This window comes from Phyllosticta citriasiana, assembly GCF_038021145.1.
Source record: "Phyllosticta citriasiana strain CBS 120426 chromosome Unknown IWZ02scaffold_5, whole genome shotgun sequence".
Lineage (NCBI taxonomy): Eukaryota > Fungi > Ascomycota > Dothideomycetes > Botryosphaeriales > Phyllostictaceae > Phyllosticta > Phyllosticta citriasiana.
In genome coordinates this window covers 1,873,606-1,897,575 of record NW_027117282.1, presented here as the reverse complement: position 1 = coordinate 1,897,575, position 23,970 = coordinate 1,873,606, and the positions used below count along the sequence as shown (strand labels likewise).

Sequence of the window (23,970 nt, the reverse complement as noted above, 5' to 3'; positions counted from 1 at the left end):
TGCATTGTTTCTGAACCAAAAGCTGTTCTTGCGCATTCCTGTTTTTGAGGTTGTCCTGGCCTTTACGCCCCTAATCGGCAGTCCAACAGGTTGAATGTCGATTCCGCTGCTTTCCCCATCAGTACAACCAGCATGTTCACTACGCCAAACTATTCTTATAGAAAAAAGAAGAGACCAAGTAAAGGCAGAAAATAATAAGAAAAAAAAGAGGCAGTCAAATGCCCACCCAACTCGACCTCGACCACCTCTTTCACAATCCGCATCTGAAGAACTCGACAGAAGCGAGCCAATAACAAGCCCTGGCCACGCAGCGCAAGCCAGCCAGCCGGCCAGCCAGGCAAGCGAGCGAGCCACAAAGCCAGAACCCGGTCATGATGCAGCATGCATGCATGCATGCACCCATGCAGACGATGCGTCCAACACCCCCGGCGATCGGAAGAAACCCTGCACGCCCCCCGCCCGCCGTTGCGGCAGCCGTCCACCATCGAGCCAACGGAACCCGGCCAGGGCACCACTGACTGACTGGCTCGAGGCACCTGCCAGTTGCCTACCTACTTGCCCTTGTCCTCCCATCACCACCAACCAGCGGCGCCAGAGGAAGAGGAAGAGCGTTGGTTGCCAGTCAGTCCCGGACCGCTCGGCCCACCATCACGTCGGCTTTCATGGGGACACCAGTCGTGGTGAGTAGGTGAGTGAGTGATTTGAGTGACTGATTGATTGACTGGGTTGTCGCCGCGGTTTTCCGCTGGACGCGGGCTTGCGTGCACATGTGCTGCTGCGTATTTCGAGATCTTCTGCGTACTTGGCAAAACAGTGTCAGAAGAGCTCATCCGTCGCCGCCGCGGTTGTCCTGTTGTCAATTCGTCGGTCGGTTGAACGGTTGGATGCCAACCTAAACCAGTCATCAATCGCTTGACCACGGGCATCCATGTCTTCGTGGGGCGGCGAGGCGAGGCGAGGAAGGAGGCGAGACATGACAGGATGACTGCTGAGGACATTCGGGATGAGGCGAACGAGTGTGCCTCCACCATCTCCACCACCACCACCACCACCACCACCACCACCACCACCACTTCAATCCCATCCACCTTCCCTCCTATCGTGGATCATTCGAAACAAACACTAAGTATAAAAGAGGGTCCTTGCGCCGTTTCTTGTCGACATTCTACTTAGCACAATCCACTCCCTACCTTACCGCTCTCCCATCAAATGACCCTTGTCCCTGTCCCTGTCCCTGCCCCTGTCCTTCATTCTACCTCTTTCTCCTCATCCTCCTCCTCTTCCTCCTCCTGTTCCCCTGAAATTCGCCGCCGCTGCCGCCAATCAGATCGGAGCCGTCGACACTTCTGATCGTCTGACCGTCTGACCGTTTTTCCGTTTGCCTGTTTCGCGTTCAGTGCAGCGTCTCAAATGAAAGGGGGAGGGGCAGAGAAAGGGGGAGAACAAATGTGGGAAAGAAAGTGTATAGTAACGTACCCAGCCAGTCGATTGATCAAATGATCGATAATGTTGGCCAGGGTCACAATACCTTTCGATCTCAACTTTACCATCGTTTCGACGAATTTTGCCGGTCAGTCACGGTCAATGGCTATGAGAGACAGAGAGAGAGAGAGCCAAAAACTTTGCATTAGATGGCCAGTAGCAACACCCAATGCGCAGCTAAACGCAGCACGCGCAGTATCATTAGGCCAGTCAATGGCGAAATCGTGGTGAAGAAAAGGCGTGCACATGTGCGCCGCGGCGGCATGTATGTATGGTCAGTGCAGGACATTGCAGTACAGTGCAGTAAAGTACAGCACAGTGCATGATGGCCTTTGGCAGTAGCGAAATGCACAAGCGCTTATGGATACATACATACAGCAGCACGCGCACGAGGGGGGGGGGGGGGAAAGGGATGCAAGTTACTCTCTGACAAAGACGGAAAAAAAAAAAAAAAAAACAAGGAAAGAGAAAGAAAAAGAATAATTCGACTAAACTTGACTCATCCACCCTGCAGCTGCCGCTCCGTTGCCACCATCACTTCCTGCTGTTGAGCAAGTAAGTCAGTAAGTCAGTTTGTCAAAAGTGGGTGGTGGATAGGTGGGAGAGCTGGTAGGCAGGCACATAGACATGCAGACAGACAGACAGACACACAGACAGACAGAAAGATAGACAGGCAGATGGACAGACAAATAGATTGACGATGCGCCGCGTACAGGACAGATGACGAACGGGAATGATGACGCCAACGACGACGCCCGAATACGACTCGCACACATACTCAACGCCCTCTCGTGTGCGTGTGGGGAAAGGGGAGGTGGGGTGGTGGGGTGGGGGGAAAAAGGGAAAGGGGAAGGAAGGACGAAGACGGTGATAGCCGCTTGGGCTGATTCGCGTCATGTTTCCCAGGCATTCCCGCCGCTACGTACATACCTTACTTATGCTACTTACCATCTCCCCACGTTCTGTCTTCTTTCGTTCTCTAGTTGAGGGTCAAGATGAGACGATAGTAAGAACGATAGTATGGAAAAAAAAAAAAAAAAAAAAAGAAAGAGTCGCGTGCCATGTACAGTACAAATATGCTGCACAATAAAATCGAAGCCATCCTCGTCCAGTCCAGCCCAGCCCAATCGAGTCGAGTCGAGTCGAGTCGAGTCGCATCACGCATCGACATTTTGCAGCCATGATCGCTGTTGGCGGCCCCATGATCTGCACTGCTCGTGTGCTCAGACAGAGCTACGAACCGCTGCGAAGCGCTCCCTCAAGCCACAACCATCGGAGCCGTTGCCCAGAGCGCACCGGCCGTTCTTGGCTGTCTACCAACCTGTTGATCGTTGTTGCTTGAGATCAATGCTAGAGGCGTGGTGCGTTGATGGGTTTGGGCTGAGAATGACTAGTTGGTGGCTAAGCAACTGCTGCGCAATCCATACTAGTGCCAGCATGCACGTGTGAGCTAGATTGCATGATAGAGACAAGAGGAGACGGGGCGCGTCGCTGCTCAACCAAATAGAAGGGGTAGGCTCACATCCCTGTTTCCCCGCAAAATCCACTCGGCAACGCCTCATCGTCCTAGGATAGCGCGGCAAGGCTAACTAAATTGGTCCACATGTCATGACACAGCCAGCGATGCACGCATTTCAAGACTACCTTGGGATCTGGATAAACGCACGTTTCGATGGGAACCTCAATCTCAATAACTGTACACGACATAGGAGAGCAGAGATTAAGAGACCATATTGCCTAGCAAAAAGAAATGCCACAATGATTTTTTGATAACGACGCGAGAATCAACAAGGGTCCGTGAGTCGCTAATGAAAACGACCCCTTACAGGTGTACCGGACAGGGAAGATCGGCGGCCGAACAACTCGGCCGATTAAGCGAGGGGAAAAAGCTTAAGCACCCTCGTCATCGTCGCCCACACGAATGGTCCCCTCAGATCCGAGGCCATGGGCCCAGTATCCGCCGAGTTCAACGTTGGTCTCGGGCATCTTGGCGTGAGTGAGAAGCAGCCAGAGGCCGAAGATCGGCTTAGCTAAGACGTCGAGAATCGCGTAGGCAATGATTTCAGCATCGACCGACGCCTTGCGGGACCCGTCGGCGACACCCCAAACACTGACAGGTGTAAGCAAAATGACTGAGGTGGAAGGGAGTCAGATACTCACATTGGGTAGGCAGTCCAGAGGATGAGGGTGAAGGTGGCAATGGCACCAAAGAACTTGCTGACTTTGCTGCCCTTGGCCGTCGCGAAGCGGTTGCCGTGGACGGCGAGGTGCCAAACAAGGATGAGGTAGGCAATGCAGGCGATGGCGTACCAGCCCCACTTTTGAGGAGTTCCCTCGGTGCCAAAGGCAGCGAAGAGACCGGTCAGAATCATGATAAGATCAGCTGCAATGGCGATGATGGTGTGGCCACCATCAATGCCAGCCAACAGACAAAGGTCCAGCAACAGAAGCGGGGTGGTAAGGCTCCAATCGACGTAACGTGCCCAGTAAACCTCGCGGTAAACGTCGTTGTATGTATCAGGGACGTGGCTGTGAGATTCGCGGACCTGGACGTGGTGGTAGGCAACACCGTGACCAGTAGCCATTCCGAAGTAGGAGATGGCAGCAATGACGGTGATCATGGTGGTGATGACATGGTACAAACGGCGCGACTGCGGCTGGTTAGAGATTGTCAAGCGAAACAGACTCCAGAACATACCATTGGAATAGACCACGACAAAGCAGAGAAGATGACCGAAGCAACGACCATGATGACGAAAACCACCCACAGAGTCCTCTTTCCATCGTCGGAGGCCAACTGGTACTCGGTCGGATCGGCTGGAAACGGTCAGGTTCAAGGGTTTCGCAAATTTTGAAGAGATACATACGTTTGACAGTCGGGACAGGGTCAAGTGGAACAGAGCCGGTGCTGAGGCGTTGTCAGTGAGTGCAACGGGGTGGCGACACGGTTAAAGAGCTCCCACCTCGTGGGGACAAGCAAGCTCGAAGTCTGGGACTTCTTGAGCAACTCTGCAACTTGTTCCGGGTGGATCATTGTGGCAGATTGGAGACGATTGGCAGAGAGTAGTTGATCAGAGAAACAGTGAGGAGGAGAGTTGTAGAAGGTGAGAAGACGGAGAATGGGAATGTATTAGAGTAAGTAGAGGTCAGCTCCAGCCGCCCCGCTTGAGCTTGAACAAGCTCGACGTCATGATTCGGGCAAGAGCTAGGCGAGATTGGGGCTAGCGGGAAGCTGGGGACGGCAGCACACCGCAGAGAGATGGAGGGCGACAAGAATGCCATGGCGCTAGCATCAAGGTCACACTTGCATCGTATGAGTAGGTAGAGTGCGTCTTTCCCAGTGCCAGTGCCAGTGCCAGTCCCAGTCCCAGTGCCAGTCCCGGTCCCTGCCCTGCCCTGCCCTGCCCTGCCCTGCCCTGGACCTGGACCTGGACCTGGACCTGGACCAGGGTTGCATCGTCAGCTGATTCCCCGCATCTTCCATCCTGCTACACGACAACCACTTCGTTTCCTTTTCAGGCTGGCTGGCTGGCTTGGGCTCGCTTCCCGCCGGCCCCCGCTCGCAACCTCCTCTCGTCTCCACCACCCGTTGGCCAACGCCACGCCGTCGCCCCGACTTGAAACCTCCGCATCTTCCGGCTCCTGATTGCTGATGCATCGCCGTGCTCACCACATCGCGACTTTGCCGTTCCGTCGTTATGAGGTTAGAGAGTCTTCTCTTCCATCCACCCTATTCAATTCCCACCCGCTGCCCGACCAGCCCTTCGATTCGGCTCTGTGCCGTTCTTTCCATCAACCCCGGCCTTCCGCTGCATATGTGGTGCCCGCTGAAATGTTGAATCCCCGATACATGACGCAGGCATTCGTTCATTCTGTGGCCATGTACAGGGGTCCATCGCATAAGGTCCACCTCCTTCCAACGCCTACCGCACCACCACGCAACCTGCCCGCCAATTCTACGCCCTCGACATTGCCGCCTGCACTGATGTCAGTCTGTCCACTCTGCGTCTCTCCGCCGACCTCGTGCATACACCCGTTGGTCCCATCCCTGCCTTTTGTGTGCCTGATCACGATATATTCTCATGTGCGGCCTTTTCTTCTCTGCTTCTCTGCCTTGCTGCCCTGATCTTTCGTTTCGGGATACGACGCGACCCGAAGTCGGCGCAACATCAACATGCGAGGAGCCACAGCAGCCTTCGTTACCAACACAACTGGACTGCTTCTTCCGCCCCTCGCATCTTACTTGAATCGACATGGTTCCCATCGTCTTCATACATGCATCTCTAGACAAATGGCCCTAACAAGTCCTTCCGCCAAGTCATGCCAGGTCATATGGATTTAGGCACTCTCTGCCGTTTCTGCCCAACCACTGGCCTCCTAAAAATCTCGACCTCGCAGTCATGCTAGAAAGTTATCGATTTTGATGCCAAAAATTGGAAAAAATGTGCAAAAATTCTTGACACGAGCATTGTTAGAGAAGTCTCCGTCGAGCGGCTACAGGAGCCAAGATTGATTGACACACGGTAAGGAATACTAATGCTCCTACAGTTTTATCACGTTGTTTGTCGTCTGTTGTTTTTTTTTTTTTTTTTTTTTTTCGCAAAGAATGTTATCCGCAAAGAGCGAGGACTCGGAGAAACGCTGCATGCGCCACACGCCCAAAATCAAGCCCGTTGTCAGAGTACGCAGTAAGAAAACAACAAAGACAAGGCGTTTGGACATTGAGTCTGGCCTAGCTGTCACGGATTGGTGGCGCCGAAGGACAACGCAGCAAAGGATCAAAGAGCTTGGTGGTGTTCCATGACAAAGACGTGGCTATCTGCGACATACTGTTGTCCAGCTCCATCCTCAAGTCTCCTCCGACACGATACCATAACCTATGACCATTGAGCAGCACCAGTTTCTGGAATCATCAATCCATTTTCTCATATCGTTAAGCTGGCTTGTGTAAGTCCAGCATTCAAGGTCTTTTAAACTTGGTTTCATGAGTGCCTTGGTTCACCATGCAGTCATGATGGAGTTTCTGAGTCCATGGTTCGTTCATGCCTTTTTCCCTCCAGCTGTCAATGGCCTTTGCTCTTCCTCTCAAAGAACCAAGCTCCCAAATTTCCCCTCTTAATGGGTGCACACCGCACCCCAAATTCTCCATCTTGGCTGGACCTTGACAATACTTGTTCATTTCTGCACGACACCCGGGCTCTCTCTAGCCAGCAGGTGTTGCACTCTGCAGGCACACACAAGTTCGCCTCTACACACCAACCTTACCATCGCACTCCGCTCCACGACTTCATCGACAATATAAGCGACAACCTTGGCTTTCCACACCGACGTCTGCTGCCAAAATTCACCATGGCCAGCACAACCTTGTTTCCCACAACACCCACACTATCCGTGGACAGTGACGACTCTGAGGATATGTATAGCCTCAACAGCTTTGCAAGCATGGACGACTTTGCACCGGACGGCATTGAAGCTCTTTCGCCACACCGGTCCATCTCCCCACCTTCCGGTCTGGAACCCTGCGAATGCCACGGTGACGAATACTGCTGTGATGTCGTCGTCGAAACCGTGGAGCTCGCTCTCGTAGTCCGTCCAAAACTTGTCGACATTCCTCCCCGCCATTGCAAGCTTCCACCGCTCGATGATGAAATCGGTGCCGACAATTCTTCCGATGCGGCTACTTGCAATAGCGACGTCACGCCGGCCATAACGGTTACCGAGAACCCGTTGAGCGACGCTCGTGTCACCAGTCCCTCTATCGATGATGAGCCTGTGGAGAAGCGCGGCAGAAAGGAATCTGTTACTCTCTCAGAAGCGCTTGCTTCGGAGCCTTCCGCTACTGTCACCGTCACCAGCCCTCCAGCCTCTGCCTTCCGCTCTCCTTCTCCACCCAAAGCCCGCGGCTTCAAGCGCCTCTTCAAACGAAAGAATCAAAACGGTAGCACTTCGTCCGACCCATCGACAAAGAGTGAACCTTTTCCGGTAATATCGCGCCCCATCACTCCCGACGAGCAGCAATTCACCGTGAGCTCCTCCAACAATTTACAACCGACCACAACGCTCGAGCAGCGCCCTGTCCCCAAACAAGCTATTGCGTCCGACTTTGTCTTTGGAACCACTGCCAAACGCCGCTATGAGCGCGATGATTACTCAGGCAGCTCCGCGATTGCGCGACACAACGAAGCGCGTAAGCGTGTTGCCGAGCAGTACGTCGATGCACACTATCCCAACCTTAGCGCAACAACAACGACGCCCGCAACCGCTCCTACGCGCCGTTACAAGTATGCCGACACGATCGGCCTTGCGTCTAGGAGTGCCACTGCCGCTGTGGCTTCCGGAGCAATGATGGCTACAGCAGCTGACCCAATCGCGACACCGTCGCGTCTGCGTCACAAAAAGTTGCTCAAGCAACTAGTCAAGCGCTCTGGCTCTGATTCCATTCCCATCTCGTATCCAATTCCAGTCGATCAGTCGTGGCAACCACTCTATCTACGTCGCCAACATGAGGGCGAAAAAGGAGAAGGTATTATGCGGCCGTCAGGCCAACAGAGCCAACAGGAACCAGATAGCACGGCCAACAACGCGACCAAAAAGGAAAACCAGAATTCCAATGACGGCCCTTTCACAACGCCAGTCCGTGCTGCCAGATCCGGCTCGGCAGCCACCATGTCCCCTGCGTCGTTCCGCTCACCGGCCGGCAGTCAAGCATCCTCGCCATGGCCTAGCCGCAAGAGCTCGCTAGCGCCGCCACCGACGATTGTGTCCCCGTCGCCATCGAGTAAGGGTTCTGCGGCTGCGGCTGCCCTGCTCCAGCATCAACAGCAGCGCAACCAGCGTCGCTCCGGAGGCGCGTCGCCCTCGCGCTCGGCGCGTTCAAGGTATTCAGCAGGCAAGAGCGACACAGCGAGCGAGAAGAGTGCGGGCAGTGCTTGGGACGCATTCAGCAGTGTAGGAGTTGCAAAGGACGAAGAGGACGAGGAAGACCGCACAAGCTCCAACAACCATCGCAACGATGACATTGACGACGACAATTACGAGTACAACGAGGCCGACGAGGAAGATCAACAAGAGCGCGCCATCAAGACTGCATCAGAGGGCGGCAGAATGGTGCTGCGGGCCTTTGGCCTGGGTTGTCTGGACAAGGAGCTCGAAATCGGCCAGGTCAAGCAGGGCAAGCCCGAGGTTGTCGAAGTCGATGTCGCGAGAGCAGACGGCAGCGATGCGACGACGCTGGTGGAGAGCGATGAGGTGTCGTCTTCGGATTATTCGTCTGACGGCAAAGCTTAGGACTCGACGTCTGGGACCGGAGACGGGGGAACGCTGGCGAGAATGACCTCGAGCAAGCCAAGGGGAAGCAGTGGAAGGAGTCACCGGCTCGATGCGTGGGACTCTCGACCTCATCCACGTCTTCCGACGTCGACAAGGCCATCAACGCTATCTCAACGGACGAAAAACGACGACACGCTACGCTAGAAGCGCGCACACGGGGTATGAGTTGTAGTTGGTTTTGTGCCCTCTCAAGCTTTCTTGATCGACCCCAACCAAGAGAAAAGGACAAGGGAGCGAGGGCTTGGCCTACGCTGGGCGCGCTGGGCGCACTGTCGACGGCTTTCAATCTTCTTGGCCTTCTTTGTTCTGTGCCACCTCAAGCTTTCTTGATCGACCCGACCAAGAGAAAACAAGACGAGGGAGCGAGGGCTTGGCCTGCGCTGGGCACGCTGGGCGCATCGTCGACGGCTTTCAATCTTCTTGGTCTTCTCCGTTTCGTTTGGGTTGGGGGTTTTTTAGAGGTGTCACGGTGCGTCGCTGGTCTGGGCAGGTTGGGCAATGGTGTTTGGCTTGCTGTTTGACTGGCTGATTGATGAATGGATGAACGGATGGCAATGGCCTTCTGAACTGTACTACTAGATGGCCTCAATGGACAGACAGACAGATACGATCAATGGGATAGAACTTCTCCCTTATCCCATGGCGAGGGAGCGGTGAACGAAGGAAGGAATGTGTCATTAGAAGGCAACGTCGGTCCACACCTCACTGCTGCTCCATGGGGATAAACGCCAAGAAAGAGAGGAGGCGCGAGAGGAGAGGAGATGAGAGAGAAAATGAAGGACAAACTCTGACAAGCACGGTGGATCGCCATGATGCACGCGCAGCAGGAAAGAAGGATGTGTATAAAGAAAAAAAAAAAAAAAAAAAAAAAAGGTCGGCAAGCGATGGACTTCGCCGAGCCCGACGGACGCTCTTGACTACTACGGGTACGTACAAGCGAGCGGGCCGCCGTGGTGGGTGGGGTGGCCAAGACGGGAAGGAGTCGCGGGGGTTGGAAATAGGTGAGGACAGCGATCGCTAAGGTCGGGCGAGGTACATGCTGCTTGCTGTACGTGGGCCAATGCTGAGCGCGCGGCGGTGATCTCGAATCATCAGCCCGTCTTTCTTTTGTTCGCCCTACCAATGCGGCTGGATGATGATGATGCTGCTGCTGCTGACAGCGTAGCAGTCATTGCTTTCTTTGACAGCTGCCTGAAAAGTTACGTAAAGGACATGACGGGGACGATCCATCCATCCATCCATCCCAGCTTGCTTGGGTGGCGGCCGTTAGACTACCTAGGTAGGTACCTTTGCCCGTGCGTGCCCATCGTTTTCTCCTTCTCTCTGGCTTCGTCCCGTAGCCACCAACTATTGGCGCGGACGAGATTTCGCATTTGGACTGGTTTGGGGAGCTTGATGCGGCGAGGACAACACGGTGTTCCCGCACACGAGTTAGACGGCGGGACCGAGGCGAGGGAACGGATATACGGCTGGGTGGCTCTATGGTTTCGGCGAGGAGTCCGAAAAGAGAGGAACAAGTCATATTTTGCTTTGAGTGGCTCGAGGCCAGCGCACACTGTGAAGAGGGTCTCCACGTGCTGTTGATTGATTTTCGCGTGAAGGTTGCGTGCGAAGTCAGCTTCAGCAGCAGCTGCCGCGCAAACGATTGTTTTGCAGCGCGGTCAAGAACGGGTCAATGGCTACGTCTCGGTCAAGCTGAAGGAAGGGGGGGGGGGGGGGGGTTTTCCCTTCTCTTTCGCCCGCGCCGTGGGCCGCCGGCCGTCTTCAGCAGCGGCAGCGGCGGAGCCAATGGCGAGCATCCACTTCAGCGGAGCAGGAATTGCGGGGGTAGACGAGGTGAGCATGGGGCGGGTTGAGTTTGGATTCGGAGCAAGCACCGTCGACAGACAGACGATGGTGCACGTTGATATTGTTTTGGACATGGACTTGAGATGCGAAACGGAGCGTAGGTAGGTAGGTAGGTAGGTAAGTAGGTAGGTAGGTAGGTATGCATGGAAGCGAGCTGGATGAAGGCAGCTTCAGTGTGGGTCAGGGAGGAAGGTGGGAAGGGGAAGGTGGGAAGGGGAAGGTGGGAAGGGGAAGGAAGGAAGGCACATCTTAGTCATGACTCGAGGAGGGTGCCACAGTGGTGTTGCGACCAGGAACTGAAGCCGGAAAAGGCAAGTCGCGCCGCATCGGGAAACGACGACAACCACAACCACAACACCTCGCCAAGAGTCTTCCACAATGCGGGCGGGATGCTTACGGCCGTCGAGGAGGAGAGGGTCGCGGGTGGAATCCGGACGTTGTTGAGGGAGAGAAGCGGCAGTGATACAGCAGTGTGTGTGTGTGTGTGAGTGAGTGTGTGAGTGTACATGGTGTGCACCTTGATGTGCGCCCACCAAGGCATGGCCAATTTCGGCTTACACACGATTTCCAGCGGCAGGGCGGTCCGTGCTAGGTAGCAGTACCTCAGCTCTGCAGGTCCGGTGGCCGCGGAGTGGCAACCATCGCGTCGCATCCCATGGCATCCCACGACATCCCACGGCATCCAGACCCAGACCCCGACACCGATATCTACGGGCACTCGGCTCGCTTGACAGGCGATGTCTAACGAGCCAACATTTGATGTCTGTCGCTGTCGCTGTCGCTGTCGCTGTCGCTGTCGCTGTCGCTGTGAACTTCGTGTCGAGTGGAGCCTGCAGTGCAGTTTCGGCTAGCGCCATAGCAGGAGGACATCAAGGTGTTCAAGCAGATTCGGTCAGTCAGTCTGTCTATCTGTCTGTCTGTCTGTCTCCAGTCACTCGTGTGCGTCGACCCTGCCATGCCATTCCTCGTCCAAGGCGCACCCTGCTGGCATGCTCCAAGTCCGCCGCCGCCCACAATTCTGCAAAAAAAAAAATAAAAATAAAAAAAAAATAAATAAATAAATGAAAAATTGTTCCACGCTGACCCGACCCATTTTCAGCCCCGCTAGCCTTATCGCCTTCTACTTTTCCTTATATACCTCCTCATCCTACCCTTCCCGTCCCCCCTCTGCACCCTCACCGCCCCCCCCCCCCCCCAATCCAATCCCCCCCCAACATCCTCAACAACACCAACACCAACAACAGCAACCGCCAGCCCTCGTCCTCCACCATGGCCGACGCCGTGACCTGCTCCTCCGACAACGACTACGATGGCCGTATGGGCCTGAGGATCTCGTCCATTTTCGTCATTCTCGTCGGCTCAGGCTTGGGTATGTCCCCCTCCTCACCTCGTACCCTGTGCGCTGTGCTCTGACCTCTTCTCCAGGAGCTTGTTTCCCCGTCTTTGCCCGTCGTCATGCTGGAAGCGCCGTGCCCGAATGGGTCTTCTTTTCGACAAAGTACTTTGGCTCGGGTGTCATCATAGCCACGGCATTCATCCATGTACGTCCCACTGGCATGGATGCTCATGGTTACATACTAACGTGATGCAGCTCCTGGAACCGGCCGTCGATGCCCTCACCAATGAATGTCTGACAGGGCCCATCACCGAATATGCCTGGGCCGAGGGCATCGCCTTGATGACCATCTTTGTCATCTTCTTCGTCGAACTGATTGTGATGCGTTACGCCCGCTTTGGCCAGAGCCACGACGACGATCTCGAGAAGCACCGCAAACACGCCGCCAGCCCAAGTGTCTCCCGTGTCGACACGGAGCACGAAATTGCCGTCACCAACACGCGCAAGTCGGACCAGGACAACCATGAGCGCTCCGCCTCTGCCATCCCGGGCCACGACCAAAATGGCCACCTGACGGCCAACGACGACTTTCCCGACTCGTGGAAAGATGACAGCTTGGTTCCGGAAACCTACTCGGCTCAGCTCACGGCCATCTTCATCCTCGAGTTCGGCGTCATCTTCCACTCCGTCTTCATCGGCCTGACGCTTGCCGTGTCCGGCGACGAGTTCATCACCCTCTACATCGTCCTCGTCTTCCACCAAACCTTTGAAGGCCTTGGTCTCGGCTCCCGTCTCTCCTCGATCCCCTGGCCCGCTTCCAAGCGCTGGACCCCATACGCTCTCGCCATCGGCTACGGCCTCTCGACTCCCATCGCCATTGCTATCGGCCTTGGCGTTCGCAAGTCGTACCCCCCGGAGAGCCAACGGACCCTCATCACCAGCGGAGTCTTTGACTCCATCTCGGCTGGTATCCTCATCTACACGGGCTTGGTCGAGCTCATGGCGCACGAGTTCATGTTCAGCCCGTCGATGCGCAAGGCGTCCATATCCAAGGTCCTGTCGGCGTTTGGCCTTATGGTTCTGGGAGCTGGTCTCATGGCTTTGCTGGGCAAGTGGGCATAATCTGGGCGGGGCATTATCGGCTTGTTTTTTCTTTTTCGTCGTAATCTTCTTTGCGATCCTGGCTCATGACTGACACGAATGGTGCTTACCAGACCACTCGCAGTAAGCGTTTGCTTTGGATCTTCTTCTTCTTCTTCTTCTTCTTCTTCTTCTTCCATTTCTTCTTCTTCTACGCTACCGCTTTTTCTTACTATTCTCTCTCTCTCTCTCTCTCTCCTTCAAAAGAGAAAAAAGTGTGGGCACAACTGCGATGAAAAAGCAAGCGCGCGAGCGGATAGATTGTTGTTGGACAAGCGGAATGGGAGACTGATAATGATGCGGGCTTGACTGAGGCTTCGCACAAGGTCAAAGGGTCTTTTTTTGTTTTTCCACTCAATGGCGGATGGTCAGATTCTTTAAGGCATGGGCTGGGTTGGGACGGAATGACGGAAGGATGGATGGATTGTGATATTTGAGATACCACTGTAGACCGATTGGGATTCAAAAGATGGAAATGTTTTTTCTTCTTCTTCTTCTTCTTCTTCTTCTTTGACTGCGGCTGCTTTTGTGATGTGGTCATGGCAGTTGCAACCTAGACGCTGCACTTTGCTGGGACTGTCGTTTGTGATTTGGGACTCTTAACGAATACTACTCCTCATAGATCGAGCTGGTGCCGTCCGTGTACATACACCACCACCACCACCACCACCACCACCTTCTTTCGCACCTAAATCCCAATCTCGAACTAAGCCCAGCCCAGCCAGCCAGCCAGCAAGCAAGCACCTACACACTTGTCAAAAACCACCGGCTCACCCTTCGACCCCTCTGGACTAACCGACCAACCGACAGCACGTCAACTCAAATCATCCAGCCCAGCGATCCAGAGATTCTAGTCTAGACTAGTCTGGTCTAGCCATCTACGGTAGCTAGACCAACACGATCTACGACCGTCTGGGTTTAGCCAGGGGTGATGGCTAGCTAGTGTAGCCGCTCTCGGGTAGCCAAGCTCGGTAGAGCACGAGGAGGGGTGTAGGAGCCGACTACTGGGCTAGGCTAGGCTGGGCTGGGCTGGGCTGGGGAGGATTTCTTGCTGTTTCGTCTTCTTTGGCGTTGTCCCTGTTTCTTCTTGCCTCTACCTTCCGGTTCGCTTCGGTTCGGTTCCTTCGGTGGCTGACGGTATAAACAAACGAACAAATCCAATTCTCCCCACCCCACCCCACCCCCCCAGAAAACGTGCAACACAAACAAGTCGCGTTGTCGCACAGCAGTAGTTTGGCCGGCTCTGTTGAACGAGCCCCTCCTCTCCCTTTCCTCCCTCCACCCGCCGTCCATCCCAACAGACGCAGGAGGATGCGCATGGCATGGCGTGGCATGAATGCATGCGCTCTGCGTCCGCCCGAGCTGCGTGTGCGTGGTGTCGTGCTACACGACGGCAATCAATCTTTCGATTGATTGATTTATTGATTGATCGACTGACTGACTTCGGGGTCCCGATTGTGCCTGGCAGCGAGTACACATATATGTAAGTAGGGACGCATGTGAAAAGAAAAGGTGGGGAAGCAGAAGAGGCAGAATTGAGATGGAGAGAACAAGTTGATTGTTGTCAAGATTTAAGTCGTAGTCCCATTCATCATTCATCGTCGTAATCGCCTTCGTCATGATCGTAGTGTCGCTCCTACTTACTCACATACCAAGGTAGGTGAGTCTGTAGGCAGACGGGCAGGCAGGCAGGCCTTAGAGGGATATATAAAAGACAGTAACCTCCCATATCCATCATCATCATCCTCCCATGGTCATATCCACATCGTCCATCCTGCTGTCGTCGTGCTCCTCCCGTCGTCTATATGAGGGTGGATTTTGAGCTCCCTGGACCACCACCCCCTTGCTCTTTCCTTGCAGCATTTGCGTTATTCACTTCGCACTTCTTCTTCTCCCGAATATTATGACGCAATTCATCACCGCGCGTCTACTCTTTGCAGCAATGATACCTCATGTAAGGCCCTCCGTCTGTACAGTTTCCAGTCGCTCGCTTTGTACGTGAGCTGATGAAAAAAAAAAAAAAAAAAAAAAAAGCAAAAAAATATGACGAATAAAGGAAAAAGAAAAGAAATGTGGAGATGAATTGGGCTGCTTGCTGCCGCAAAGAAGATGCCGCCAACGCCGTCGCCGCAACTGCTCTCGCCGTCTCTTCTTCATCACCGTGCTGTTGCACTTTTCCGTGGGCTCTTATTTCACACATGGTATCGCGCCCTGCTGCTGTGGTGCGAGCGCCTAGGACTGGACGAGTAGGCGTATTCTCGGCTGGGGCGGTGGCTGCGACGGGTGGTGTGGTAAGTCTGGCGCACGACGACGCGATCGTCGTCGCGGTAGCGACGGTGGACCAGGAGCGCAAAGAGCTGTTTTTTTTAGTCGCACGTCAGACGCAATTCCTTCAAATTTGGGTGGGGGGGAGGGGTTGTTGGCGTCGCAACACGACGGGGACTTACAAAAGTGAAGAAGAAAAAGACGCAATTCATGATGCCAAAGGCGAAGCTAGCCTTGAGCATGGCGCAGGCCTTGTTTGCGTGGAGCGACCACTCGGAGTTTGTGTTGCGGCCATAGTAGCCCAGGACGCCGAGGTCGAGGTAGAAGCTGCCAGCGCTGAAGTTGACGCAGTCCTGGTCGGCGATGCCGCGCAGCAGAACGACGCCGGCGATGAGGGCGCCCAGGAAGGCCAGGTCGACGGTCGCGACGAAGAGGGCCGAGTGGCGCGCCCGCGCGTAGGCCACCAGGGTCGCGATGGCCCAGGCGCACGCCAACACCGACACAATGAACAACACGAGGATGAAGTCGGGCGTCAGGGCATTTTGCTCGACGTAGCCGTGGACGAACCATGACAGCATGCCGATGATGGGGATCAAGGTGATGATCTCAGCCAGCCGGAAGCAAATGAAGAAGAAGCCGGAGAGACCCATGGTGAATGATTGGGCTGCTGACGCGATTCAACTCGACTCGGTGAGCTGAAGCTGGAGCTGGAGCTTGAGCTATGGCGGCGGTGGGAGGGGTTGAGGGCAAGAATGTATAACGGAGTCGAGGTGAGCTAAGTTATGTAGTGTCTGGGGGCACGAAGAAGGATAGACCCGGGACATGTTCAACCATGAATGACGATTATTGCGTCCTGCTTCCTTGGCCTGGACCGCCGGTGTGCCAGGGCCTGGTTGGGCTGCACTGGACTGCACTGGACTGCACTGAGACGAGGCTGGGAGTCAGAACAACGAGGAGGCTGGTCAGTCAGCGCCGAGCTCCATGTCGAGTGGTGGTGACATCTCAGAGCGGAGGCGGCCCGCAACAGACGGACGGCAAGGCGAGCGAGCAGCAGGGAAGCCAGACGACGGGCAGCATTTATTGAAAAAGAGGTGCATATCCCCAGTTCCCCGAAATGCTGTCTATCCGTCTGTCCATCGATTGTCGCCTCACGCGTAGATGGCTGCTTCCATCCCCGTGACACACGCAGGCTGCCCGACTAAGCGATTGCAGATAGACTCCAACTCTACCCTCTGCTCTGGGTCGAGTTCGCCCATCTCCGCCGTCATTACAGTGCCAGTGCAGTGCCTATGGCCTCGCTCCTTCATTTTCTCGACCGCTGCGCCGCACTCGTCGACCCTTTGACCTCTCGATGCACAGAGGCGCCGGGTTCCATGCCGCCTTATCAATGCTCATAGGCAGTGTAACTCGTGCCCCCCCCCCCCCCCCTTTTTTTTTCATTTTCTTTTCTTCTTCTTCTTGTTCTTCTTCTTCTTCTTCTTCTGCTGTCACGCAAGGGACTGCGACCGGGGCGTCGCTCTCTCGTCTTGATGCTGCCATCTTGCCACTGTTTTTCAATTCCTTCTTCACGTCCATCCTTCCCCCTGTCCCTTTGGTTGCCATTGTCCATTTGGCCTTGCTTCTTTGTCTCAGCCTCGTGCTGCCCACGAGCAACCCACCTTCCCTACATCTGTGCTGATTCAGACTTTTTAACCTCTTTACCGTCACACGCAATAGCCTACAGCCGGCTGGCCAATTGCCGTTCAGCTGGAGCTCTCCTCAGCTGGCCAGATTCTTCTTCCTCGGCTCAGACAAAGCCTGCACAGTCCTTTCATTGATTCGTTTCTTTATCATACCACACGTACCCCTCATTCACCTCCCAAAATTTCTCTTTTCTTCGCCATCCTCTGTGTGACGCGACCCAACCACCAACTTATGAGGCGGCAACGTACTTCCACCTGTCTAAATGTCCGCATCACACATTGTGAATCGGCACAACATTATACACTTTGCAGTATCCGGATCCACCCACCGCCAAGACCTTGAGTGCTTCACACACTCGACGCTCTGCAAACTTTCAAAAACACAGCCTCCTCCACTCTTCGCCAGTATCTGCAAGCTTCCTTGCTTCAACTGATCTCGTCGCCTGGACCTATTAGTGTGGTCCAACCATCCGACCTCGTTAGACGCTCGAGCTTACTCTACCTCCGCACCTTTGCCGCCGCTGTCAAACCCCAAGAGTCCTCGAGGGTCGCCGGTGACTCCGGTCACCCGTCATGTCTGGCCGTGGCGCGAATGCCCGCAAGGCTGTCAAAAAGAACATTCAAAAGACCGAGAAGAAGCACGATGGCGACGCGCACAGGCGCCCCTCTTCGCAGGCTGGTTGGCACATACCGGCGCCGAAGACCAAAGACCAACATGGCCGCTCTGGCCGAGACTCGCTGTCTCTTCACTCTTTGCACTCCAAGTCGGGTGAGGGAGATCGCTCCAAGACGCCAACTTCCGTCCATCGTAGCGAGCGCCACAGCGACAAGGCCAAGCAGTCCTCTCACCCAAGGGGACGTGGTGCTGGCGTCCCGCTCATGGTCAGGACCGGTACCGCATCGTCTAACCGTCACAAATCTGGTAATATCGCTCCCGGAACCCTTTCGAGCGATGCGCTCTTCAGACCATATGGAGACGAGTATGAGAGTGGCGTCGCGAACATGAAGATTTGGTTTGGTAACGGAGAGCGCAATCAACCTTGGCCTGGCTTTGCAAAGGTGAGCGCGTATTGCGAACTTGGTGTAGTACTTTATCTAATCTGCGCTACAGGACAACGATCTCAAAATGGCGTCGGGAGATTGCACCATCCGCTTTGTGAGAACGGACGAAAACGACCAAGAGGAAGATTACAGGGAGCCACCGGTGGTTATTCGCTGCCACGTCGACAAGCTGCTCGAGTCCCGCAGTCCCATGCTGGCCCACTACATCAAGCAGGGCCAACTTGAGCGCATGGACGACCGCTCTGCGCCTAGTATTGCAGAATCAGCGTCGTTTCGCTCTCTGGATGATGACCGTCCAAAATCGCCAACCAGCCTTGCTGATTTTAGTGGAATGCCGGCTCTTGCAGCGTATAGCAGCTCGCGTTCGTTGCGATCCACCAACAGCCGCCGTGGGGGGTTTCCGCCCAGAGAGGGTCGCACTGCTACGCCTCTGTCTCGCGCTCATAGTGACATGGCATCTCTCTCAAACACCATCAACGTCCAAGAGGCTGAAATCACCTGCGAGGCGTGGGTCTCCATTCCGCGAAGCTTCCAGACTCCCACCGAAATCTTTGCATACAAAGTTGGCTTCAGAAATTTCATCGCCATGCTCTACAACAAACCAATTGTCGGAAACAACCTTTTCGACATGCTCAAGGGACTGTTCCAAGTTTCCAAAAATCTGTACGAAATCACTCATCTTCACCGTGGATTTCCACTTCCACACCCAGCTGGAATCATAGTTGACTACATTGTGAGCAAGCAATTAGACGACGTTAGAGGAAGCATTTCCAATGCTCTCGACCTTTTGGCCTGGTGTGAGCTTGTCGAAAAGAACACGAAAGGCGAAGACGACGGAATCTATTGGGAGCAAGGATACACCGAAAGCTTCATCCACGCAGTAGGCATGATGACGCCGAGCACGTCTGATTCTCCCGAGTTCAAAAGACTTTCCACCGTTACAAAGCACAACCTCGCCAAAGCCTTTAGCGTCATGCAAATCAAAATCTTGGACGCAGAATCAAAGCTCGCCAACTTCGAATTCCCGGAATTCCTTCAGCTCCCCAATGTTGTTGCCAACAGCCCTGCGTTCAGGAGCATCGAGTCGTTCAGTACCTTCCTCAAGACCGAATTTGAACAGAAACATTCACGATGGCCGCCAAAGAAGGACGCACGTGGCCACTGGCTTACGCGCGACTTGGTCCGAGAACTGCAGCATGACTTTGGCGCCATCTACGATATTCTGGTCGACAGAGGCATTGTGTGGAATGACTGCGAAGAGCGCGCCACTCGCAGGTGGCAGATGACAAACAAGTCCAGCAACGCCCCGTTGGCCACACCTGACCTTCCCGGAGTGCCCATCCAGGACATCATGATCAGTTTCGACAATCAGCACAGCTATCTCCACATCCCTTACCCGTATCCGCTCATTCCGAACCACGCCCCAGCGAACAACTCTCACCAGTCTAAGAAGAAGCATCTTTTCGGTGTTCTGTCCAAAAGGGACAAGTCCGCACCCGCCATTGACCCGTCCGAGCAGATGAGGATTGCTTTGGCTTTTACCGAAGCCACGAATGTCAGCAAGATTGGCATGAAGTTAGCAGGTAAGTTTCATTCCCCTTGAGGAAGACAATGCGTTCTATGTCTTCCTGCAATGCTAAATGTGTCTATTAGCGAATGGCCTTCGAGATCGATTCCTCGAGTTCGAAAAAGAGTGTGGACCGACAAGGGCCGATGTGCCTGCCCGCGACGGCCGTCTCGGCCGATGGATCCTACTCTACGGTTTTTTGCAAGTGCTCTCCACGTTGTCCATCGACACTCAGGGCATGCGATATACCGACAAGGTCCAGTACTTTCTCTGTCCACCCCTTGACAACGTGCCGCCTTGGCCTCGCGAACAAGGCCTGCGTAGCTTCAAAGCGTACAAGTTAGAAAAGCCCATCAAACAGGCCAGTCAGGAACGCTCTCATTGCTGGCTCGCGTCTCAGGAGTGGGATCCCTCTCTCAAGACTCCATCAACGGAGAACCCGCCGCACACCCCCGAATTGGAGGAGCCCAGCATCATATCGGAACTGGACGGACGCGTCATTACGGACGACGACCACCGTGCGCGCATAGCCAAGATCGAAGCCGAACTCCTCCGCCGCAAACACCAGCAAGCAGTCGAGCAGCGGATCCTCCAGCAGCCAAACCTCTCGCCAGAGGAGTACCGCGGCCTACGAGCAGAGCAGGAGCGCACGCAAGAGGCCTACGAGGCCAACAAGAGGCGCTTCTACGGCATCACGGTCGGGCGCAATCCATATGCCTTTGGCGACGACGGCGAAGAAGACGTCATCGACCCCGGCGCTAGGAGTCTCCAGCCAAACCGCCCGCCCGTCAACCCATTCGACCGCGCCATGGAGCCGACAACGCAGGCCTGGCAGCACGCCGTCTCTGTCACGGCTCCCGCTCCCGTGTCGCCTCTGCTTCAAACCCAGCATCACGCTCCGCGCGGTCACCACGGTCCAGTCCTCTTCAGTCCGCCGCGGTCGCCGCCGCCCTCGAAGCCGTCTCCAGCAGCGCCCAGTCTGCCTCTCAAGAGCCCTATGCGCAACAATAGCACGCGCAAGTCTGCAGACTCGTCGCCGCCTTTGGAGCAGCAGCAGCAGCAGCAGCAGCGCGTTGCTGAAGTTCGATCGGATGACAAGGTCGTCCTCAGCAGCAGGTATCGCCACTTAGGTTTCGAAGAGGACGATGAGGACGTTTTGCCCAACTACTTTGCGCAGTAGGTTGACGATTACGGAGGAGGAGCATGTTGGTGTGGATAGCTTGCGTCTTTGGACTTTGATCAGATCAATTCGTTTGGTTTGGCTTCTCAGCAGACCGTTGGTGGGGATGTTTCCCTATTCAGCCCCTGTGTCGTTGGATGCAAATACAGAAAATCGGTTATGCAGTCTACGGCGCGAATGACTTGGTCTTGTAGGATATCCTTCCTCGCTTTTTTGTCGCTTTTAACCCCCTTGGTTGCTCGATATCCCTCCCCCTTCGATGATTTCCAGGTTACGAGTCGCAGCAGTAATGTCACGGTCGTACGGTACGGTACAGTAGTTCAGCAGCATAGGTAGTTGGAAAGCCTTACAGCCAACAAAGCTCGCAGTGGGCGAAGATTGGCAACTTCCGAACCGCACCAGTAGCATAGCAAATCAACGGAATTGGAAGAATCTGGCCGATATTGGCGCTGTCACTCCTCGCAAAAGAATGATTAAGTGCAAGTTCTGAAGACTCCTTGGATACTAACAGGATTTGAATAAATTTCCTGCTCATTCGACTGCTCAAAGACACGTCCAGGTACTTACTCTACCGCCACTCGGCAACCGGCACCGCCGCGGCACTCTCAAGCGCCTCTTTCCCACCAACCGGCACGCCACCGCCTCTGAAGACGTGCTCGCCGACCTCACTCGTCGACGACGCCGTCGTCTCCGTCTCGACATCGCCATACGCCGCCTGCTTGCGCAATCTACCGCTGCAACGTCAGCCAGGCCAGTCCCCAGATGATCTTGACGCGCAAGCCGCCAGGAGGAAAGAAAGAAGGGAGAGGGGGGGGGGAACGCGTCACAAAGGGCCCGCGGGAGACAAAGAGACAGAACGAAAGAAATGACTTACTGTCGCCGATGGATGTACAGCGCGGACATAAAGCCGGCCCACAGCAGCGCGTAAAAGGCGATGCTGGCGGGCCAGCCGGCCTTCCAGCGCGGAGCGCCCCAGTCGCCGGCGGTTGGGAAGAGCAGCAGCGGCACCCAGATGTTGAAGCTGTAGCCGAAGCACATCATGGCGCCCTATGAGAGAGGGAAAGAGAGAGGGTGGTAAGCAAGGTGGTGGGTATTGGAGGAGCTCAGGGGTTTGGCAACTTACCACAACCAAAGCGCGCTCCTCGGCGTCATCTTTGAGAATGACGTTGATGGTCGAATACAGGATGGGACTCGAGCAGCCGGCGAAGCCGAGCATGTACCAGGCGACGAACTTGAGCGCGTTGGGGATATACCAGACGGCCATGCAGACGCTGGAGAAGATGCAGGCGGCCGACGAGATGGAGTAGATGGCCCACGCCGGGTATATGGCGGCGAGCGTCGTGCCCAGCCATGATACTAGCGCCGTGATCGCGTACAGTGCCGTCGGCAGCTTGTTGATTTGCGGGACTGAGAAGTCTTCGGCTTTGAGCCACAGGTTCATGTAGCTTGAGGGGTAGGATGAGATGATCATGCAGCTGCCGTGTGGTGTTAATTAGTATGAATACTCTTTTTCTGACGGACTTCATGAAGCAGAAGAAGCGGGAGAGGGGTTTTGGTGCGCTCACTTACATGTAGCAAAAGACAAAGACATAAACATGCCACCGCTTCAGACTGCGACGGAACACATCAAGGCTCATCTTGCCCGGCGGCCGCACCTTAGCGTCCTGCATGCGCGCTTTGGCAAGCAGCACATCAGCTTCGGTCAGGAACATGGGCTTCGGCGACTCAGGAATGCCGGGAAAGACAAAGTAGCCGGCCAGCGCAACAGGGATGGTGAAGATGCCATCGATGATGAAGAGCCAGCGCCAGCCGGACAGGCCAGCGACGCCCGACAGGTTCGTGTACGCCGCCGCCTGCAGGTACCCGCTGACCATCTGACCCAAGGAGTTGCAGATGAACCACGTGCCCGCGCGCTTGAACAGCTCTGGTGCCTTGTACCAGCTGCCCAGGATGAAATGCGTCCCTGCGAAGACGGGGGCTTCGGCCAGTCCGACTAGGAATCGTAGCGCGTATAGCTGGCCTGTCGTTGTGGCGCGGCTTTGCGCAAATGTCAGGATGCCCCAGATGATTTCGAGAGAGGGGAGCATCCATCGCGCCCTATGCTGGTCAGTTTGCGTTCTTATGGTTATTCAGGGGTGCTGGAAGGGAGGTGACTTGCAGCTTTGGTCGTGAGATGAGCAGCAGAAAGGGTATCTGGGCTATGACGTAGGCCGTGTAGTAGCAGACGTTGAAGTAATTAAGCTCGTTGCCATAGAGCTTGAGCTCTTCCTTCATCCCGGACGTGTACGCATTGCTGATGTTGCTTTGATCCAGGTACTTTGTAAAGACTGGCGCGTTTGGTTCGAATCATTTCAGAAGCAGACAAGGTTGCAGGTACTGACAGCAAAGACACGCAAAAATCAAAATCGACAAGTCGAGCTTGAACAGTAATCTGTCAATGTCAGTATGTCTCGTTTGACAATTGGCGAAGATGGCTACTCACTTTCGCTCCTCGAGGGGATATAAAGACGGATACCAGTTGAACACTTCTTTAAAAACTCCGAGCAGCGTCCTCGGCCGCCGTGAATCCAGCTTCGACATTTTGTCAACGGTGCCGTACTTTCAATCGCAAAAGCCAACAGTGAAATTTTTTTTTTTTTTTTTCAAACAGCAAATGCTGCTATCCTTCCCATGCTGCGATTAAAAGCGTTATGGCGACAGCGGATATCTGGTACACATTTACATGGTTACATCTCATCACTGGTTCGGCGATTGACCAAGCGAGGCCTGGATTGTCGGGTTCGCAGACGGTACTTGTGGGGGCAGCATCTCTCGCCTCAGCACGCAAGACCTGTGCACGATTGCCTCATGTAAGCACTTGAAAATCGTCGTATCCGGATCCATTAGGCAGGTATCGGTAACGTGGATGACATAGTGGAGTTGGAGGCTTGGTGGAGGATTTTGTCTGAAAGCCGAGCGATTCTTGAAGACGACAAGCATTTCTTGGGGAAAGGCTTAGCTTCTTGGTCATCAGCAAGGCTTGTTTGAGGGCGAACAGGAAAATGTAGACAAAAATGTGCAAATCAGATACCAAGTAAAC

At 54.8% G+C, this 23,970-nt stretch overlaps 9 protein-coding genes across 9 annotated transcripts; 5 read left to right on the top strand and 4 right to left on the bottom strand.

The window, feature by feature from the left end:
* Positions 1-493: 493 nt before the first annotated feature.
* On the bottom strand, positions 494-1,361 carry IWZ02DRAFT_240087 (uncharacterized protein). The gene has a single exon (XM_066763055.1). The coding sequence runs from the start codon at positions 1,029-1,031 to the stop codon at positions 573-575; it is 459 nt and encodes a 152-aa protein (XP_066624068.1). The 5' UTR covers positions 1,032-1,361; the 3' UTR covers positions 494-572.
* Positions 1,362-3,208: 1,847 nt separating this feature from the next.
* IWZ02DRAFT_240042 (uncharacterized protein) lies at positions 3,209-4,609 on the bottom strand. Its single transcript, XM_066763054.1, has 5 exons — positions 4,446-4,609; positions 4,350-4,390; positions 4,181-4,299; positions 3,643-4,133; positions 3,209-3,592 (listed from the first exon to the last, which is right to left on the bottom strand). Exons 1-5 carry the CDS (start codon positions 4,514-4,516, stop codon positions 3,373-3,375), a joined length of 942 nt encoding a protein of 313 aa, XP_066624067.1. The 5' UTR covers positions 4,517-4,609; the 3' UTR covers positions 3,209-3,372.
* Positions 4,610-6,400: 1,791 nt separating this feature from the next.
* Positions 6,401-8,871, top strand: IWZ02DRAFT_240019 (uncharacterized protein). The gene has a single exon (XM_066763052.1). The coding sequence runs from the start codon at positions 6,514-6,516 to the stop codon at positions 8,767-8,769; it is 2,256 nt and encodes a 751-aa protein (XP_066624066.1). The 5' UTR covers positions 6,401-6,513; the 3' UTR covers positions 8,770-8,871.
* IWZ02DRAFT_240020 (uncharacterized protein) lies at positions 8,872-9,377 on the top strand. Its single transcript, XM_066763053.1, has one exon. It carries the CDS (start codon positions 8,973-8,975, stop codon positions 9,330-9,332), a length of 360 nt encoding a protein of 119 aa, XP_066624065.1. The 5' UTR covers positions 8,872-8,972; the 3' UTR covers positions 9,333-9,377.
* Positions 9,378-11,321: 1,944 nt separating this feature from the next.
* On the top strand, positions 11,322-11,836 carry IWZ02DRAFT_449386 (uncharacterized protein). The gene has a single exon (XM_066767394.1). The coding sequence runs from the start codon at positions 11,419-11,421 to the stop codon at positions 11,710-11,712; it is 294 nt and encodes a 97-aa protein (XP_066624064.1). The 5' UTR covers positions 11,322-11,418; the 3' UTR covers positions 11,713-11,836.
* Positions 11,837-11,928: 92 nt separating this feature from the next.
* IWZ02DRAFT_376399 (putative plasma membrane low affinity zinc ion transporter) lies at positions 11,929-13,117 on the top strand (the record flags this gene model as incomplete). The annotated part of the gene is made up of 3 exons (XM_066764885.1): positions 11,929-12,028; positions 12,085-12,200; positions 12,251-13,117. 3 exons carry the CDS (start codon positions 11,929-11,931, stop codon positions 13,115-13,117), a joined length of 1,083 nt encoding a protein of 360 aa, XP_066624063.1.
* A 1,867-nt stretch (positions 13,118-14,984) lies between these two features.
* Positions 14,985-16,104, bottom strand: IWZ02DRAFT_239832 (uncharacterized protein). The gene is made up of 2 exons (XM_066763051.1): positions 15,583-16,104; positions 14,985-15,492 (listed from the first exon to the last, which is right to left on the bottom strand). The coding sequence occupies exons 1-2, from the start codon at positions 16,048-16,050 to the stop codon at positions 15,328-15,330; spliced, it is 633 nt and encodes a 210-aa protein (XP_066624062.1). The 5' UTR covers positions 16,051-16,104; the 3' UTR covers positions 14,985-15,327.
* Positions 16,105-17,436: 1,332 nt separating this feature from the next.
* On the top strand, positions 17,437-21,064 carry IWZ02DRAFT_239792 (uncharacterized protein). Its single transcript, XM_066763049.1, has 3 exons — positions 17,437-18,141; positions 18,194-19,727; positions 19,798-21,064. The coding sequence occupies exons 1-3, from the start codon at positions 17,656-17,658 to the stop codon at positions 20,889-20,891; spliced, it is 3,114 nt and encodes a 1,037-aa protein (XP_066624061.1). The 5' UTR covers positions 17,437-17,655; the 3' UTR covers positions 20,892-21,064.
* Positions 21,065-21,761: 697 nt separating this feature from the next.
* On the bottom strand, positions 21,762-23,471 carry IWZ02DRAFT_469143 (major facilitator superfamily domain-containing protein; the record flags this gene model as incomplete). Its single annotated transcript, XM_066768690.1, has 6 exons — positions 21,762-21,938; positions 22,015-22,366; positions 22,461-22,993; positions 23,046-23,218; positions 23,273-23,322; positions 23,374-23,471. The coding sequence occupies 6 exons, from the start codon at positions 23,469-23,471 to the stop codon at positions 21,762-21,764; spliced, it is 1,383 nt and encodes a 460-aa protein (XP_066624060.1).
* Between the last annotated feature and the right edge of the window lie 499 nt (positions 23,472-23,970).

What these genes read in the sequence shown, in the direction of transcription:
- IWZ02DRAFT_239832 (XM_066763051.1), bottom strand. Translation starts at nt 16,050, where the DNA reads ATGGGTCTCTCCGGCTTCTTCTTCATTTGCTTCCGGCTGGCTGAGATC. An exon ending in TCTTTTTCTTCTTCACTTTT is followed by an intron (nt 15,493 to 15,582) that starts GTAAGTCCCCGT and finishes TAAAAAAAACAG; the next exon opens with CTCTTTGCGCTCCTGGTCCA.
- IWZ02DRAFT_240020 (XM_066763053.1), top strand. Translation starts at nt 8,973, where the DNA reads ATGAGTTGTAGTTGGTTTTGTGCCCTCTCAAGCTTTCTTGATCGACCC.
- IWZ02DRAFT_240019 (XM_066763052.1), top strand. Translation starts at nt 6,514, where the DNA reads ATGGTTCGTTCATGCCTTTTTCCCTCCAGCTGTCAATGGCCTTTGCTC.
- IWZ02DRAFT_449386 (XM_066767394.1), top strand. Translation starts at nt 11,419, where the DNA reads ATGTCTGTCGCTGTCGCTGTCGCTGTCGCTGTCGCTGTCGCTGTCGCT.
- IWZ02DRAFT_240042 (XM_066763054.1), bottom strand. Translation starts at nt 4,516, where the DNA reads ATGATCCACCCGGAACAAGTTGCAGAGTTGCTCAAGAAGTCCCAGACT. An exon ending in AGCTTGCTTGTCCCCACGAG is followed by an intron (nt 4,391 to 4,445) that starts GTGGGAGCTCTT and finishes ACAACGCCTCAG; the next exon opens with CACCGGCTCTGTTCCACTTG. An exon ending in TGTCGTGGTCTATTCCAATG is followed by an intron (nt 4,134 to 4,180) that starts GTATGTTCTGGA and finishes AACCAGCCGCAG; the next exon opens with TCGCGCCGTTTGTACCATGT.
- IWZ02DRAFT_240087 (XM_066763055.1), bottom strand. Translation starts at nt 1,031, where the DNA reads ATGGTGGAGGCACACTCGTTCGCCTCATCCCGAATGTCCTCAGCAGTC.
- IWZ02DRAFT_239792 (XM_066763049.1), top strand. Translation starts at nt 17,656, where the DNA reads ATGTCTGGCCGTGGCGCGAATGCCCGCAAGGCTGTCAAAAAGAACATT. An exon ending in CTTGGCCTGGCTTTGCAAAG is followed by an intron (nt 18,142 to 18,193) that starts GTGAGCGCGTAT and finishes TCTGCGCTACAG; the next exon opens with GACAACGATCTCAAAATGGC. An exon ending in GATTGGCATGAAGTTAGCAG is followed by an intron (nt 19,728 to 19,797) that starts GTAAGTTTCATT and finishes TGTGTCTATTAG; the next exon opens with CGAATGGCCTTCGAGATCGA.